At 39.7% G+C, this 16,237-nt stretch overlaps 1 protein-coding gene across 2 annotated transcripts in view; it reads left to right on the forward strand.

Annotated features, from left to right (window-relative positions):
- Positions 1-14,320, forward strand: part of LOC111147296 (AVL9 cell migration associated) — a 61,358-nt gene extending 47,038 nt beyond the window's left edge. Inside the window, exons 12-16 of one of the 2 annotated variants that reach the window (XM_022503254.1) lie at positions 516-731; positions 3,008-3,125; positions 6,491-6,544; positions 7,023-7,111; positions 9,562-14,320. In XM_022503254.1, coding sequence (XP_022358962.1) covers positions 516-731; positions 3,008-3,125; positions 6,491-6,544; positions 7,023-7,111; positions 9,562-9,677 — 593 coding nt within the window. In that variant the 3' untranslated portion in view covers positions 9,678-14,320. Of the gene's footprint in view, positions 1-511; positions 732-3,007; positions 3,126-6,490; positions 6,545-7,022; positions 7,112-9,561 lie in introns of both variants that reach the window. The other variant, XM_022503253.1, reaches the window with a different exon arrangement.
- Positions 14,321-16,237: the final 1,917 nt, after the last annotated feature.

Consider the following 16,237-nt stretch of genomic DNA (forward strand, 5'->3'; position numbering starts at 1 on the left):
ATGGAGGGACCACACAGTTGTCTCAACATTATTGGTTACGTTCTAGTTCTAAAGTTGTTTGGATATGTGAATATTACTTCAAAACTAACCTGTATGTTACATACTTCTCTTTGTATATCAAATATTACATAATAATATTCCAAAGTATCTGTGTACTTAAGAATTTTTAGGAATTGCACTTATTAATTGTATTCATTTCTGGTTGTGTGACAAAGGTGATTTTTACTCTACATTAATGTTTTCCAAGATATTTACAATCAACAAGAGTTACTTTTATAATTCAAAATAAAATGTGCATATATTTTCTAAAAAGAAAATGAGGATTTCTTAAATAGAGAAAGAAAAAAACTTCAGTGTAAAAACCTGTTTCTTTCTTAGCCTCACTTTTTGAGAATGCTGTTATTCATATTTTTTATTTCCAGCTTCAACTTCCCAGTAGTTACTCTTTAAAGTATGGCATGGATGTCCACGTGAATGCCCAGACTCTGACTTGTACCTGGGTACCCTCTAGGTAGAAGAAGCTCTGATCCAGATCCATGATCCAGAACTCAGGAAGCTGCTTAACCCAACCACTGCAGACCTCAGGTTCGCAGATTACCTAGTGAGGCACGTGACAGAGAACCGGGATGATGTCTTCCTGGATGGCACAGGCTGGGAGGGAGGTGACGAGTGGATCCGAGCCCAGTTTGCAGTCTACATCCATGCACTCCTGGCTGCCACACTGCAGTTAGGTAAGGAGGACAGCTGCTTTTTCCTTTCGTAATCTTTATGAGGTTTTGAATTGCATAAGGAAAACAATTTCATTATAAAATTATCTGTTACTCCTTCACACAGAGATAACTGCTATTAGCATTTTGAGTACTTTATAACCTTCCAGACCTTTTTCTATGCATATGTGTTGGATTTTAGTTTTGTGGTATTTGTGGTGATCTTTTACAAAAATGGATCCCATTCCAAATATTTTTTGAAACTTATGTTTATGTTTCTGTTATAAAGAAAAACTATCAAGACCATAAAAGCAGGTCACTTTTACATGGCTGCTTAGTGTTCCCAAGGACCATGTGGAAAGAAGGATGTGTCAGTATCTGGGGGCTGTTTATAAACATTGCTTACATGTTTTTGAGATATGTAAAGGGAGAAAAGAAATATGAAAGAAATCACTGGAAATCACATTCCGAGTAATTAAACCTTCAGATTTGCCATTCTGAGAAATCCTGTTTCTATTAAATAGTTAAAATAGAGCAGGTGAAGGTAGACCTACTCCTGTATTAAAACCATTTCGTTTCCATAGGGAAAGAAATCTATACTAAAAAGAGAAAATGAAGCTCTCCAGTGAGCTTTTGCACATGGTTGCCTACCACCGTGGACATGTAGCAAATACTTAGTAGGTTGTTGTTGTTGTTGTTGCTGTTAAATTGTTAAGCTTTTGGTTTTCCTTTTTTTTAACCACTATTTGGGGGAAGTTATTAAAAATGTGGTGAAATACGCATAACCTAAAATTTACCATTGTAGCCGTCTATAAGTACATAATTCCACAGTAGCGACGTGTTCACACTGTCCCATCAGTGCTGTGCCCTCCCAGGTTAGTTCTTCATGAAGTGTGTGTGGCATTTGAAATCAAGGCTTTGGGTGTGTGCTTCGTCTGTAAAGGAAAGCCCTGGAGCAACTCCTTATTTGTTAATAGGATATTCTAAAATATCTGCCTCTTTTACAGATGTAACAGCTGAGACACCAAGATTAAATGCTCTAGTTCAGAATCATTCAGTAATCTAAGAAGGAAACCCCAGTCTCCACCAGTCATGTTAGCTTCATGAGTAATTTACTTTTTAAACATAATTGCCTAGGTAGCTATAAATGCTGAGTAATAACAGTAACTAGGTTTTTTTGTTTTTTGTTTTTTGTTTTTTGTTTTTTGTTTTTTTTTGCATATGTGCAGGGACCTGTTTTGTTTTGAGCACTTTATTTCTACTAACTCATTTCATCTTCAACAATTCTGGAGGTAGAGAGGTAGAGACCATGTCCTCTTCATTTTACAGGCGAGGCATTGAGGCATTGGTAAGGTTAAGTAGCTTACTCATCCCTCTGGTGGAGGCTGAGCTGTGAATCAAACTCATATAATCTGGCTCAGGCCCATGCTGCTGTTCCTAAAGGAGATTCAGCCCAGGGAGCTCTTTGAGGAATATGTTCTTAAAAGTAGTTCCTTAATGTTGCATTTGGAATCCTATGTATCCTCTTCCTTTCCCAGCAACAAAAGTCCTGTTTCACCTTCAAAGCAAGCAACTTACAATTAATATATGAAGCAAAAGCCATTTGAATCTGTTCTCCAAACCTTTTCTACTCTTCCAAGCAGAAGAAGTGCTCTGCATTAAAACTTCCCCATGATAATGAAAAAGCTGAAAAGTTTTCAGCATTAAATATGAAAATTCCTTTGTTACTTAAGTATTTTGACAGTGAAATGCATGGAGATTAAAGAGTGAGTTTCACCAAATAATAAGAAAAAATTCAAGGAAGAAAAAACAGTGACTGAAAGAACCAATTAATGTATGCATTCTGATTTTTTTTTTTTCAAAGAAATACAACATTTGTGGCAAGATAGAAAGGTGCTCTTACTGCCTACTCCATATGTATATACATCAATACATTTACTCACTGCACAGTCTGCAGTATTCATTTAATAAATAATACTATGCCTCCTAACCTTGGTAAGGAGAACATGGAAGTATTTTGGAATTGTAAGGAACCTTAGAATATATCTGGCTCAACCCTCTTATTTTCTGGTTAGGAAAATGAAGTTCTGAGTGATTAAGTGACTTGCCAAAGGCCACATAGCTTCTTAACAGGATTTCTGGAACTAGACCCAAGTTTCCTGATAATCTGGTAGGCTATCTCCCCCAAAAAGCATGGGGGGTGGGGGGTATAAAGCCATTCCTTTACCCGTTTTGGTTATGAGTCTTCATATCCCTGACTGGCTACAGACCAGCTCAACTTTCAAATATTTACTTGACAGATAATGAAAAGATATTATCGGACTATGGGACAACCTTTGTTACAGCATGGAAGAATACTCACAACTACAGGGTGTGGAACAGCAACAAGCATCCGGCACTTGCAGAAATAAATCCGAAGTAAGCACATCCTCTGAGGATTGATAGTACATAACATGGTTGATTTATGAAGTATGCCCCAGTATAAAGAAGATTGTGTCTTAACTTAGATGACAACGTGAATATCTCCAAAAATCTCCTTAAGTAGATTATAAAATCCCAAATACAGAGAAGCAGCTGAAAACTGCTTCCCTATTCTTACTTTTTACACAAAAAGCTCAAGACATTTTTGGAAGGATTAACATTTCTCCCAGCTCTTGGCATAATTCAGAAGAGGAAGTCTGGCACATGGTGATGCTCAGTACATGATAGTTCTCTCCCTTTCCCTGGATCTGTGCTTTAGCAGAATGGTCAAACAAGATAGAACCCTTGAAGGAAATACCACTGGTTGAGACTGAGAGGTTATTTTAAAACATGAAGTGTGAAAAGACTAAAGTTGGTACTTGAATTCCTAGATGCGTGGTCAAACTTAGTTTCCAACTCAGATTCTAAAATCCAGCAAAATTTAATACCTGTCAGAATACTGAATGTTGACAGACTTTATCCATATAGGCGTAAAAGACATTTAAACATGCTGTGAAGTGGGGCCATTATGAAGCAATGTTGCCTTGGTTGAATGGAACAGAGTAGAGTCTAAGGAGATCTCTCCATTGATAGAATGTGTACGTAGTATCCCTCCCCATCTTCGCGGTTTCAGTTGCTTGGGGTCAACCGCAATCCTGAAGCAAATGATCCTTTTCGTGACACATCATCAGAAGGTCGGTAGTAACCTAACGCTACATCACAGTAAATGCCCTTCACCTCCCTTCATCTCATCACTAGGCATTTTACCATTCCACATCATCACAAGAAGAGGAAGGGTGAGTACAGTGCAGTAAGAACTATTTCCCGAGAGAGAGAAAGACTACATTCACATAACTTACTATAGAGTATTGCTGTTATTGTTGTATGTTATCATTCGTTACTGTTGTTAATCTCTTGCTTTGCCTAATTTATAAATTAAACTTTACTGTAGGTATGTATATATAGGAAAAAACATATAGGATTCAGTACTGTCTGTGGCTTCAGACATTCATTGGGGTCTCAGAATGTGTCCTCCGCAGTTAAGGGGGAACTACTATACATCCTAGAGACTTATTTTCTAAATTACATGATTAAAATGATTTTTTTTAGTGATACAAGTATACACTGAATGTTTTCATTTGTATTTTAAACTTATACCTCTTGGTGAGAGTTGGACAAAAATCAGCTTTGTCCTGACTATTATTTAGGAGCTGGGGTTAACTTAGCTAGACTGCGGATATGATTTAAGCGGTTCTATAAGACTATTCCCTCTCCCCACACAGAATCCAGATATTTATGTCATAAGTAACTTAGGGAAGCATCTGCAAGGATGAAAAATAGCCGGGTTTTAAGGAACATGTATGTTAAACTTTATATCATCTATCAAGAAAAATGACTGGGTTCAGCAACGATTTTGGTGAATTTAATTGTCACACTGGGCTATAGCAGAAATCTCTATTGGCATTTGAATGTGGTAAAAACAGAGAATTAAAAGGCAAAAAAATCTTAATAGTATTAAATGAAAGAGCTTAGAGTTCAAAGTATTCTCCCTCACTAACCACAAGGTCTGTGTTTTAAAGAATGATGAAGAAAAACAGATGTGAGTTTGTTTGCCTGTTGGCCCTCACTGTCACGGGGCAGGAGGGGGAGGCGGGGTGGGGAGTAGTGACTGACGGTCCACCTCTACCGTTCACAGTGCAGCCTGGAAGGTCTCTTCCCCCAATGCTCTGTACTGATAACCTGGTAGATTTTAATGCCGATCTATAAGAGGCTTAGCTGGAATGGGTTTTAAAGGACATAAAACTGCACTTTCAAACATGCGTAAATAAATTGGGGTTATTTAGATTGAAGAAAAAGCTGAAGAAAGACCTGATATATATAGGTAAGGAAATTACGCAGATATAGTAGCAGTTTTTCATTATTTTCACCAAATTAAAAACAAGAAATGATAGTCTTCACTTGTTGTCAGGGGATATAACTTGGACATATTCCAAACTAATTGTAAGATTTGAGATCTATGAAACCCTTTGTCCAGCTTCAAAGAGGAGAGGAGGCAGTCCTCTAACTTAGTGAACAGCCCGTATGCTTCATCCTTGAGGCAGGGCTTCCTGGGAATATGAAGAAATACTGATTAAGTCCTCTCAGTTCTGTCAGCCTGTGAGTCAGGAATCCAGAAAACATAAATGCATCCCATATGCTTAATATGGCCAATAAGGAAACTTATTGTCTTTTAAAAAGCCATGAATAGCATTTTGGTGTTTTTATAAGTGTAGCTATAGATTTCATTAGGGTCACTGTCTTTGTTAGACATTGAGAGAGACCTCTCAGGGTGAAATAAGAATGTGGATATTTATTGACTCCTTTTACAGTACAACTTTCGTCTAGTTGCCTGATTTTATATATGCACACATACACTTCTTCCCTTTTGTACTTCTTCTTTTTTTTTTTTTCAAAGATTTATTTGACAGAGCAGAGAACACAAGCACGGGGAACAGTAAAGGGTGAGGGAGAAGTGGGCTCCCTGCATGGCAGGGAGCAGGGCTTGATCCCAGGACACTGGGATCATGATCTGAGCCAATGGCAGACGCTGAAATATCTGAGTTACCTAGGCGCCCCCCATTTTGTACATTTTTAAGACCTAAATTTTTAGTTGCTTTCCAGATAGGAAGTACAGATTTCTTTTTTTTAAGATTTTATTTATTTATTTGACAGATCACAAGCAGGCAGAGAGGCAGGCAGGGGGTGGTGGGGGGAAGCAGGCTCCCTACTGAGCAGAGAGCCTGATGCGGGGTTCGATCCCAGAACCCTGAGATAATGACCCGAGCCGAAGGCAGAGGCTTAACCCACTGAGCCACCCAGGTGCCCCTGAAAGTACAGATTTTACTGATGTACACAAATCTCCAGATGACCAATAGCATGCATTCATAAGACAGCCAGAATCAAGGTACAGTCCATGGTTGTGGCCTAAGGTAGTGACTAACCCTGACTATCCTGGGGAGCTTTTTAAAAACACTGATGCTTAAGCCCCAGCCCCAGACCAAATAAATCGGAACATTAGTGTAGCATTAACACAAACCTCTTTCTCACCCCCCGCTCCAAGAAAAGAAACACCTATTTTACAAGGGAGGAAATAAGCTCAAAGAGGCTCCCAAGACTGAGTAATGATCTGTGCTGAAAGCCCCATTTCCTGCTGTCATGTGCAGAACACCCCCATCCAGCTGAGTCACCCCTGCAAGGTTTACTGATGCTTCCTTGTGACAGCATTGTTGTGCAGCTTTATTGGTAAAATTCGTAGGCTAATAGTCTCAAACTTTGTTTTACAGCCATCCTTTTCAAGGCCAGTACTCCGTGTCAGACGTGAAGTTAAGATTCTCACAGTGAGTATTTAGAAAAAAAAACTAGGAAAATTTTTATGACTGAGTTTATGCCATGTGTTTCATTGCTAATTAGGAATTGTTTTTCTCCACTTGATAGACTTGTGCTTCAAATAGTAACCAAATATGTGCATAACATTCTCTAGCTCAGCAGTGTGTATGTTTCAGAGTGAAAACACTGCTGTTTCATAGAGAATGGTGTGAACTAATAACAGAATTTGCCATTTTTATTCTGGTGGAGTAACTTTAGCAAGTCATAGCTGTAGGAAGAATTAACCATGCATCCTTATGGCCTTTTTTTGGTTCGTCTGCACGTTATTTTAGTATTTTTTGAAAGTTTACGTCCCTAAGGTTACTAAATTAATTGATGCATGATAAGTAATTTAGCTTCTTTTCTCAATAATCCAATTTTGGGGGTGGTTATAGGGTGTGGTATATGTGAATTTTTGTAATATACCTAAAACTTCTTTGCTTTACTTAGTTCTGTTCAAAACAGTGAACGTGGCAAAAAAATTGGAAACGTCATGGTCACAACCAGCCGAAATGTTGTACAAACAGGAAAAGCTGTTGGTAAGACATGCTTTTAGACAGAAACATTAGAATCGTAACACATCTCTTCTCTGTACTCAGCGTGTCATTGATAAAATCATAAAGTTGTAGAGATCTTTGTATCATATAATAATACAAGATGGTTGAATACAAAGGTTTCGTTTTCACCTTATTCCTGAAAATTCTTATGACATCAGATAATATCTGAGTTCAGCAAATTTTGCCACACCTGATGGAGATACCAATTTTCTGATGTGTTCCCTGTTCTGTTTACAAGGATTCAACATTTCCTGCAATTTTTTATAAGTAGTAGAGCACCGTAATAAAGTAGGAATTAGGAATGCTGTCTTCTAAGGTATTAGCATAAAATAAAGGAAATCAGTGAAACTAACAGGTCATTTTTTAAAAGATTAACAGTATTACGAAAACCTTAATAGACTAATAAGAAAAGATACAAATTACCAGTGTTGGGAGTGGAAAAGATGACATCACTATACATCTTACAGAAATTAAAAGGATTGTAGGGAATACTGTGAATAATTTTTTATGCCAGTTTTTTGACAATTTAGATGAAATATGCAAGTTCTTTGGAAGACTCAAATTGCCAAAACTGATTCAATAAGTAATCAAAAATTTAAATAGCCCTAGATCTCTTAAATACATCAAATTAAAAATCATGCCACAGGTTTTTTAATTTTATCCAGGCCAAGATGCCATCAATTATGAATTTTATCAAATATTAAAGGAATAATGCCAATTTTATACAAACTCTTTCAGAAAGTAGTAGATGAGGAGTAGCCCTCCCCAGTTCATTTATTTATTCATTTATTTATTTTAGAGAGAGTGCGCGTGCATACAAATAGGGCGAGTGGCAGGCAGATGGAGAAGCAGGCTCCCCAGTGAGCAAGGAGTCAGTGTAGGACTCGATCCCAGGACCTTAGGATCATGACCTGAGCCAAAGGCAGCCACTTAAACTGGCTGAGCCACCCAGGCATCCCTCCCAGTTCTTCTAATGTGGCCAGTATTACCCTGAGAACCGAAGCCAGACAAATGGTATCGTGCTATTGTATGCATTCTTCTGCATCTAGCTTTCTTCAGTTAAAATACTTTGAAGTTTGTTCCATATCCATTCTAAAAAAAAAGTCTTAATTCCTTTTCTACATTTTTAACTTTTTTTTTTTACATAATTTCAATCTTAAATGGTGCAACAGTGTACAAGGAGCTCCCAATTATCTCAGATTCACCAGTTATTTACATTTTGCCACATTTGCTTTGTCATATCAATATGTAAAAATAGGAGCCATCTCCTTCCTTAGCTTCTGGGAGAGGTCGACTAACCCTTACTGATTACAGTTCAAAAGCCCTGGACCTCGGGGATCTCTGCAGGCCTCCTAGCTCTAACATTCTGTGTACCTAGAGATAGACAGGGTGTACTCTACAGTACGTATGTGATACACACCCATCCCTTTAAATGACATACAGCACATAGCTCCATCAGTGGGTTCGTTTCATTAAAGGGAATGGAATCTAATATGTAAGCATTTATTTCCATACAATATTATGCATTTAATTTCTTTTGATTTCTTATTTTTTTTTAAAAGAAAAATTCTCCTTCGTTATAAGTGTATGATGTCAATCGTTACTTCATTTTTAGTGATGCTCCTGCTGTTTATGTTCTAAGGCCAGTTCTCTTCCACACTCCCTCTCTCTAAGAATAGTGGGAATATGTGATTCAACTTAAATAATTAAAGCATCAGTTTTGAAGATAAGGTGTTTTTTTTTTTTAATATTTTATTTATTTATTTGACAGATAACATAAGTAGTCAGAGCAGCAGTCAGAGGGAGAAGGAGAAGCAGGCTTACCACTGAGCAGGGAGCCTGATGTGGGGCTCCATCCCAGGACCCTGGGATCATGACCTGAGCCAAAGGCAGAGGCTTAACCCACTGAGCCACCCAGGTGCCCCTGGAGATAAGGTTTTTTAAAACAAAACCTACCTGAGGCAGATAGAGCAGTTGACATCTTCATTTATTGCAGTATCATTTCAGATGACAAAAGCACGGTTCCTGAAAGTAGCCTAACCACTGTTCCCTGTGTAGGTGGTTATCAGTTATCAACTCGGATTTAAGCTACAGAGAGCGCATAGTTCTTTCTCGGCTCTCCCAAGTGGTTCTGATGCACAGCCAGGGCTGAGAACCACTGGCCTAGCCTGGTGGGTATTAAGGGAAGAGTCGGCTGACCACCTTCAGAATGGTTAGGAGAGGAGGCTCTTTTCCCGAAGTTACCCAGTTTCCTTCTAGACCATCATAGACAGGGATTGTTTTGAAACTAGTAATGTAAATGCTATTTTAGTAACTGTTAACATATTGATGTTACAGTAAATTAACATTCATTGATTAGCATTGGTCTTTCACTGTCTATTAACAAAAGTGAAGACTTTTTTCCTTTTGTTTTTTCCCTCTTCTCCATCCAGGCCAGTCAGTTGGAGGAGCTTTTTCCAGTGCAAAGACAGCTATGTCTTCATGGCTTTCTACTTTCACCAGTCCCGCCCCCCAGAGTCTCACTGAGCCCCCGGACGGGAAGCCCTGAGCAAGGCGTCCAGAGGCTGCTGTCGCTTCCTTAGGTTTAAATGTCTCCCGTCTGTCTGCTGCTCCCAGACTGTTCTCTTCATCGGCCACAGGTCCACAGCAGGGGACCAGGACGTCGAACTGTTTACAGGGACGGTTGTCCTCTGTCTAATTGAATGTCGCAGGATGCTGGAAAGATGAAATCGCAGCCATAGCAGGGATGGCTTTCCAGGTTGGGGTTTAAATTGACTACCTTTATTTCAGTCTGAGCCTGATTAAAACACAGTGAAACTTCTAATGAATTTTCAGTTCTGATAGTGTACATTTGTTTACTTTAGACAAGTTTTTACTTATGTAAATTTTGTTCTCTTTTCCTGTTTGAATATCCAGATGGCCACTGTCATTTATATGTGCTAAAATTAAGTTATATTGCTATTCTGATTTCTCTCAAGTTGGCCCTAAAATGTGCTTATAAAGTTAAGGGGCCATACAATCCAGCCCTTTGTTATTACTTTGCTGAGTTATATGATGATTTTTTTTTGTCGGTTTTCTGCCCACAAAATATATTTATCAGTTCACTTCCTCCCAGAAACATGAAAACCAGAGGTGGTAGTTCTGAGGATGGAGTGTTTTGTTTTATGTTTTTAATTTATTCTTTCCCAGTCCTAAACACTTGCTCTGAGGCATCAAGGAGTGTCACTGTGCTTTCTTCCTCTTCCCAACTGTGCAGGTGGGTGTGCAGAGAAATAGCATGGTGCCGGTTGCAGTGGTGTTCAAGCAGGTTCACATGAGTGTATTTACAGTGGAGACTCTGGAAGACTTTGGTGTTAGTTCTGTCAACCCTAATTATGTTGCAGTCTTCTACAAGCATTTTTTAACCCACAGTTTGTGCCTTCTGTTTCTTCTTTTGAACCGTTTTCCATGGGTGTTTACAGGTGTACAGTTTTTTTCTTAGTCTTATTCTTCATACAGCTTTTCAAGGCGTTTGGCCTTCCCACTCCCCGATGGAAAATCCTCCTGTAATCAGTCCCTACCCCCTTATGAAAGTATTTATAAAAGAAAAACAAGATGATCGATAAATATTAAGTAGAAATCTCATCTTTGCTCACATTTAGAAAACCAAGAGGCAAGAGAAGAAAAACACAGCCACAGTTTTCACAAAGGACCTCTGGTTTCACTTTAGATACATGCATGTGTGTGCTATCTACTGAAGATTTTTACACAACTGGACCTCCTGTATCTGCTGTGCTCAGCTCTCATTTGCTTTTCAAGGGGACTTTGGATGGGTGTTCTCAGGGAGTACTTAACAGGGGACAAACTGCTTGTTCAGTAACAAAGGACACTTGGAAAATACATTGTGAGTATGATCTACATATGATAGAGTATTGGGAAAACATTTAATTAAGGAGAACACTTGATTATATTTGATTTATCCCTTAAGAACGGGGCGCCTGGCTGGCTCAGTTGGTAGATCATGTGACTCTTGATCTCAGGGTCATGAGTTCAAGCCCACATTGGATGTGTAGCCTACTTAAAAAAATAAAATCTTTTTAAAAAATTAAGTGTTTACTTAAGTAAATTTTTCTAGAGCATGTGGAATGGACATAGGGACGTAATTCTAAATATCTCTAAATTTTCCAATTTGTGTTTTAATACAAGTCCAGCAAATCTGAAAGTGTATTTCCATTTGAGACAATAACTCAGAAATTCAGTGATCATCAGTGAAAGGGCTTATGGTGAGAACTCTCTTAATTCCACTTCTGCTGGGAAACAGCCTTCTCAGGAAATATTATTTGAAGAGAAGAAAATAATACCAAACAAAACCTTAAAAGGTACTTTAATCAGTGTTGCACTTAAAGAATTCATTCTAACATTTTGTTTCATGAGGCCACATCATTAGTTGGAGTGTCATAGTGTGGTTGTGCCGTTGGTGTTGGTGTGCAGTTGTTACCTCTCACCTGCCCAAAGTTTACAGAGCTGAGAGCACCGTGACAGGTGAGCCAGCACACTGCTTGTCCATCCTCCAGTTTGGATGGTGTGAGGGCTTAGGGTAAACTCCCATCTCTCACTGTTCAGAAGCAGGCCAATCCACATTTTGATACCCCACTGAAATAAAAGTAGTTTACTTTAGCATCACTTGTTCCCCATTTTTATATATACTTTTAATGAACTTTCTGTTAATGTTTCTGGTTAAGAGTTCAACTCTTAAGGTGGTTATTTAACTGGCTTTCAACATAAATTGAGTATCTCAAAAGATAGAACTTTTGTTGGAGAAGTAGTCAAAACACCGATCCATATTTCCTTCAGGTTCTGGGAGGCATTGGAGTTTTCAGGGAGCATAAGCTAATATGTTGTTGGCAGGGGCCCAGGGGCAGCCAGCACACTTGATGTCAGGAAGCCTGGCCCTTGTCGCATGAGCCTGCATGCTTGTCCCTTGGATTCCCGGTGTCAGCTAAGTGGCCAGCCCCAGAGGCTGTAGCCTCCTTGGCTCTTTGAGCGATGGGAGCCAACCTTAGGCCATCTTTGGACATCTCAGTAGTAAAGGTGGATGTTTCGTTGGGCCATACTTGCTCCAGTGCTTTTCTGTCTAAGAATTGAGTATTTGTAAGTAGGCCTGAGGGAGTTAGGGTCAGCCAGGCTTTTCCAGGGTGTGCCAGGCACATGGACTGCATCTATAGCTTGCTGCTGGCCTCACTGCCATCTAGGTAAGTCAAAGGAGTGCTGGCAGTAAGTCCCTGGCATTATTTAGTTCCTACTAAGGCATTGTAATGACAGTTTACATAGGGAAGGAAAAGAGTTAAGGCTACCAACTGCCTGTCGTGGGCTAAGTGAATAGAAAAAGTTGCATGTCAGAGTGAGGCGTAGTTATCTTGAGTATGCATTTGACTCTTGTAACCAGGGTGAATAGCCTGTCCCCAGATCCACTAGTGATGTGCTAGCGCCCAGGCTCTAAAACAATCCTCATCTACTTTTTGCTCTAAGAAACAGCAGAAATATACATGGGCAGCGAACCAGAGCAAATGACGTGATTTCCTCAACCTTATCTTGCTTTCTGAGTTCTATATTAAGCATTGCTTTTTTTTTTTTTTTTTTAAGAGTAGTTTACTTTAGAAAGGCAAGGAGAAAGCATATTAGAAGGGAGACAAGTAGACAAGTTAGAAGTCGCAAGGCTAAGAAACAAGTTACTTAAAACCTGAATGAAGGTATATTGAGAGCAGTATTTAATGTGCTAAAGGTTATAAGAATTCTTCTACAAAGAAGTTAGAATTTTAAACTACTAACTACAGGTTTTAAAATGAAGCTATAACATTATCTCGCTGACAGGCAGGTTTTGTTCTTACTTTGTTTTGTGGAAGTTACAGCCAGCCAGTGTTTTTTTTTCCCTCTGGGCCTCATGATGAGTTGGGGAGCAGTCAGCTCTGTGAGGGGCAGTGAGCTGATCTTGAACCGCATGAACTTTTATCTGGGTCAGCAGTTTCTGGAGGTAGCCTTTTAGAATGGTAGCTGCTAAATAATCACCCACGTTTCATTGGGCAGTTGGTTGGGACTGTTGAAATGACATCACCATTTGCATGCTCTGATTCTTTGACCAGAGGTGGCACAGCATTTGCGGCCTTTCCACCCAAATCAGTGGTAGCCCCTGAGGCTGACAGGGAGTGCAATCCCAGCTTCTAGAAGATGATTGTCCTTCCACGCAACACAGCATGCCACTAGGAGTTTTTCATTCCAGGTCTTTGGACTTAATGACATTGGAATTGTTTTGTCATAATTTCTAACATTCCATAAATATTTGTCAAGGACAAAAGGAATGTGGACCTTTATTCTTTTCGTATAAATAACTTTGTACACATGACTTCCTGCTTTCCTATGAAGGGGAAGAAATTAGCTCCTCCCTTGTGTGGTAACTCCAGAATTAAACGATTGTGCACGTAGAAGGGTTGAGTATATTTTGTAAAACTCTAATGATTTGTATTTCTGTGCTGTTCTGAAGTTTACCTTTTTACCTACATTAATTAAAGATATAGAAACTATATATTTAAATCATGTAAATGGGATACAATTTAGGGGGTTTTTTCCAGCCTTATTTTTCATCAGCTTCTCACATACACATAGTATGCTGCTCAAACTTTTTCATGTGCAATATAAACATTTGAACATTTCAGTCAGGTACTGAGCCAGAAAAGGTAATTGAAGTTTTTTAAGAAAGCTTCTGTGCTTAGAAAATATTTGTTTTCTTGAAATATTAATAATTTATAGCTGGAAAAAAACGGGATCAAGACTTATGTGTTTCAGGCCACTTGGTCATTGTTTCCTAAGTTTAAGAAGCATTTGATTAACAAGTTGGTGAAGGCATTTAGTGGTCACAAAAACAGTTAAACATTTGAGATTAAAGGCTTCCCACAAACCCTCTCTAAGAAAGTTTAGCTAAGAAATCTTAGAAAGTTTTCTGAGGAGGTTTAGCTGTGGCACCTGTTTTGATTGGAAAAATAGTTCCTCTTTGCTCCAGTAGTTTTATAATTTGTACTAGTTCTTTGTTTCTGTTGTCATTTGTTTAAAAAAAATGTTAAAATTATAAATCACGTCTAATCATAGTGAATTGTAAAACTTCTACTGTATCTTTATTTTAAGGAAAAATAAGAATAAAATTATCCTGTTTGTCCTGCATACAGTCAGACTTGGCCTGTCTTTCTAGAAGTGCACTTCATGTTGTCAGTGTGGTCTCTGGCCTGCTTCTCGGTTGGACAGCAGTGCCAGCTTTATGTAAGAAACCAGCACACAGACTGAACCAGAGGACCCGTTGCTCATTTAATGGCTCATTTTAATACTGCTTATGGTGGTGCCTCTGTTTTTAAGGTGATGGCCCCTGTGGGAAGAACCCCTTAGTTTCTCTCGAATGCTAAGTGCACAAAGTACACTTTTTATTATCGCACAATTGGTGGCGTGATAATACCTCATTTCACTGACAGAAACCCCCAGGGGAATAGAACATTGTCAAGAGCAGCCTGTTTTCCCACCTGGACTGGTAAGCTTCAAAATAGCCCTTGGCATTCCCACTGAGGGCTCCTGGCATATTTTCGTATGTATTTCCATGTACTGTGATTTTCTTACAGCTCTTCTACAAAAGAGGAGCTTTGTGACACGCTTCACAGAAGCAGACAAGTTTCTTTGCCCCCCGGGGGAAGGTTCACTTCCTTGAGTGTGGGGTTAAGTTTAAGGTCCCAATATTCTCTGACATGGACCATTAGCACTCTGGAGATGATGAGGTATTTGGGGACAGTGGAGCTGGGCACTGCCGGCATCTCCCCTTTTCCAAGGACCTCTGTCACCTGGCGTCAGGCTCTGCGGTGCTGAGGTGGACAGTTCCCCCTCACCTCCGAGGTCACAACTGCCTTTTCTTTACTCTGATAGGATGGGAGTGACAGTTATTTAACCTGGTAACATCTAGAACAACTATGGTCATGGAGCCAGGTTTTTTTCCCGAGGAATAACCCTTCACGGAGGTCTTCTCTGCCTGGGCTTCATCTCCACGAGGTTAGGGAACCGCACATAAACACACTTTGTGTGATTCTGGAGTCTGAAGCTAGGGAATAGCCTGGTGCCAGAGATCAGAATGGTCATACTCTTTGCTCTTCTGGTGAACACCTGCGTTTGAACTGCTGACGTCTCAACACAACACAAGAACCAAGACTGAGATCATTTCAGTGTATGTGTTTTATCTTTCACTGGACCCGGCCACACTCCTGGAGCACACAGATGTGGACTGAAACTGTGGGAGAATGACGAAAGCCACATGATGAAATACTGATCATCGTTGAAGCCAGGTGATGATTATGTTGGGGTTCGTTAGACTGCTCGTTCTGGTTTGGGTTATGACCGCCATCCTGTCCTTTTCCTGCTGCTTCCAGCCCAGGCATTTCTCTTCAGTAGTTGTAGGGAATTTAAAGACTTAGGTCAGGCCCTAGCAGGATGTCTGCTAGTCCTCCTCTTACCTTCCATGATTCAGCATCTATCTTGAGTTCCTTAAGAACTATCTTGAGAATAGCAGAATCTATCTTGAGTTCCTCTTTGTACCCCTAGAGTTAGCTTAGAATAGAAAAGGACAGAAAAGCAGTTTTTGGAAAAGTCAGTTACTCTATCACTGAGTTCTCACTGTTCTTGCAGAGTCTTATGTCTCAGTCCCATCTCTTCCTACCTCTGCTTCCACATTCCCAGTGGGTTGTGTCTGACCCTTAACTGGTTTCCCTGTTGCCAGTCCTCCCTCCACACCCAGAGACCTAAAACGTGATGGAATTTTTAATTATTCCATGGTAACCTTCAATGTCTACTTACTGTCTACGGAATGAAGGCCAGATTCCTAACTGAGGCACGCAGAGCCTAGAACACGGTAACCCGTGCCCTGTTAGCTTCTCCACTGATCCCCTAGCCTCCGCAAGCCCCCTGGCCAACTGAAACCTTCACTGTGTATCACTTTCCCACCCCCTAATTGTCAGAGAAGCATTATTGAGAGAACCCACAGTTGAAGGCCCAGCTCCAGCCTCTCTCCCTTAAAGTCTCCCTGGGGCTACTCTGAGTCCTTTCTGA

The sequence above is a fragment of the Enhydra lutris genome, unplaced genomic scaffold (genome assembly GCF_002288905.1).
Source record: "Enhydra lutris kenyoni isolate GAN:26980312 unplaced genomic scaffold, ASM228890v2 scaffoldscaffold16, whole genome shotgun sequence".
NCBI classification, from domain to species: Eukaryota; Metazoa; Chordata; class Mammalia; order Carnivora; family Mustelidae; genus Enhydra; species Enhydra lutris.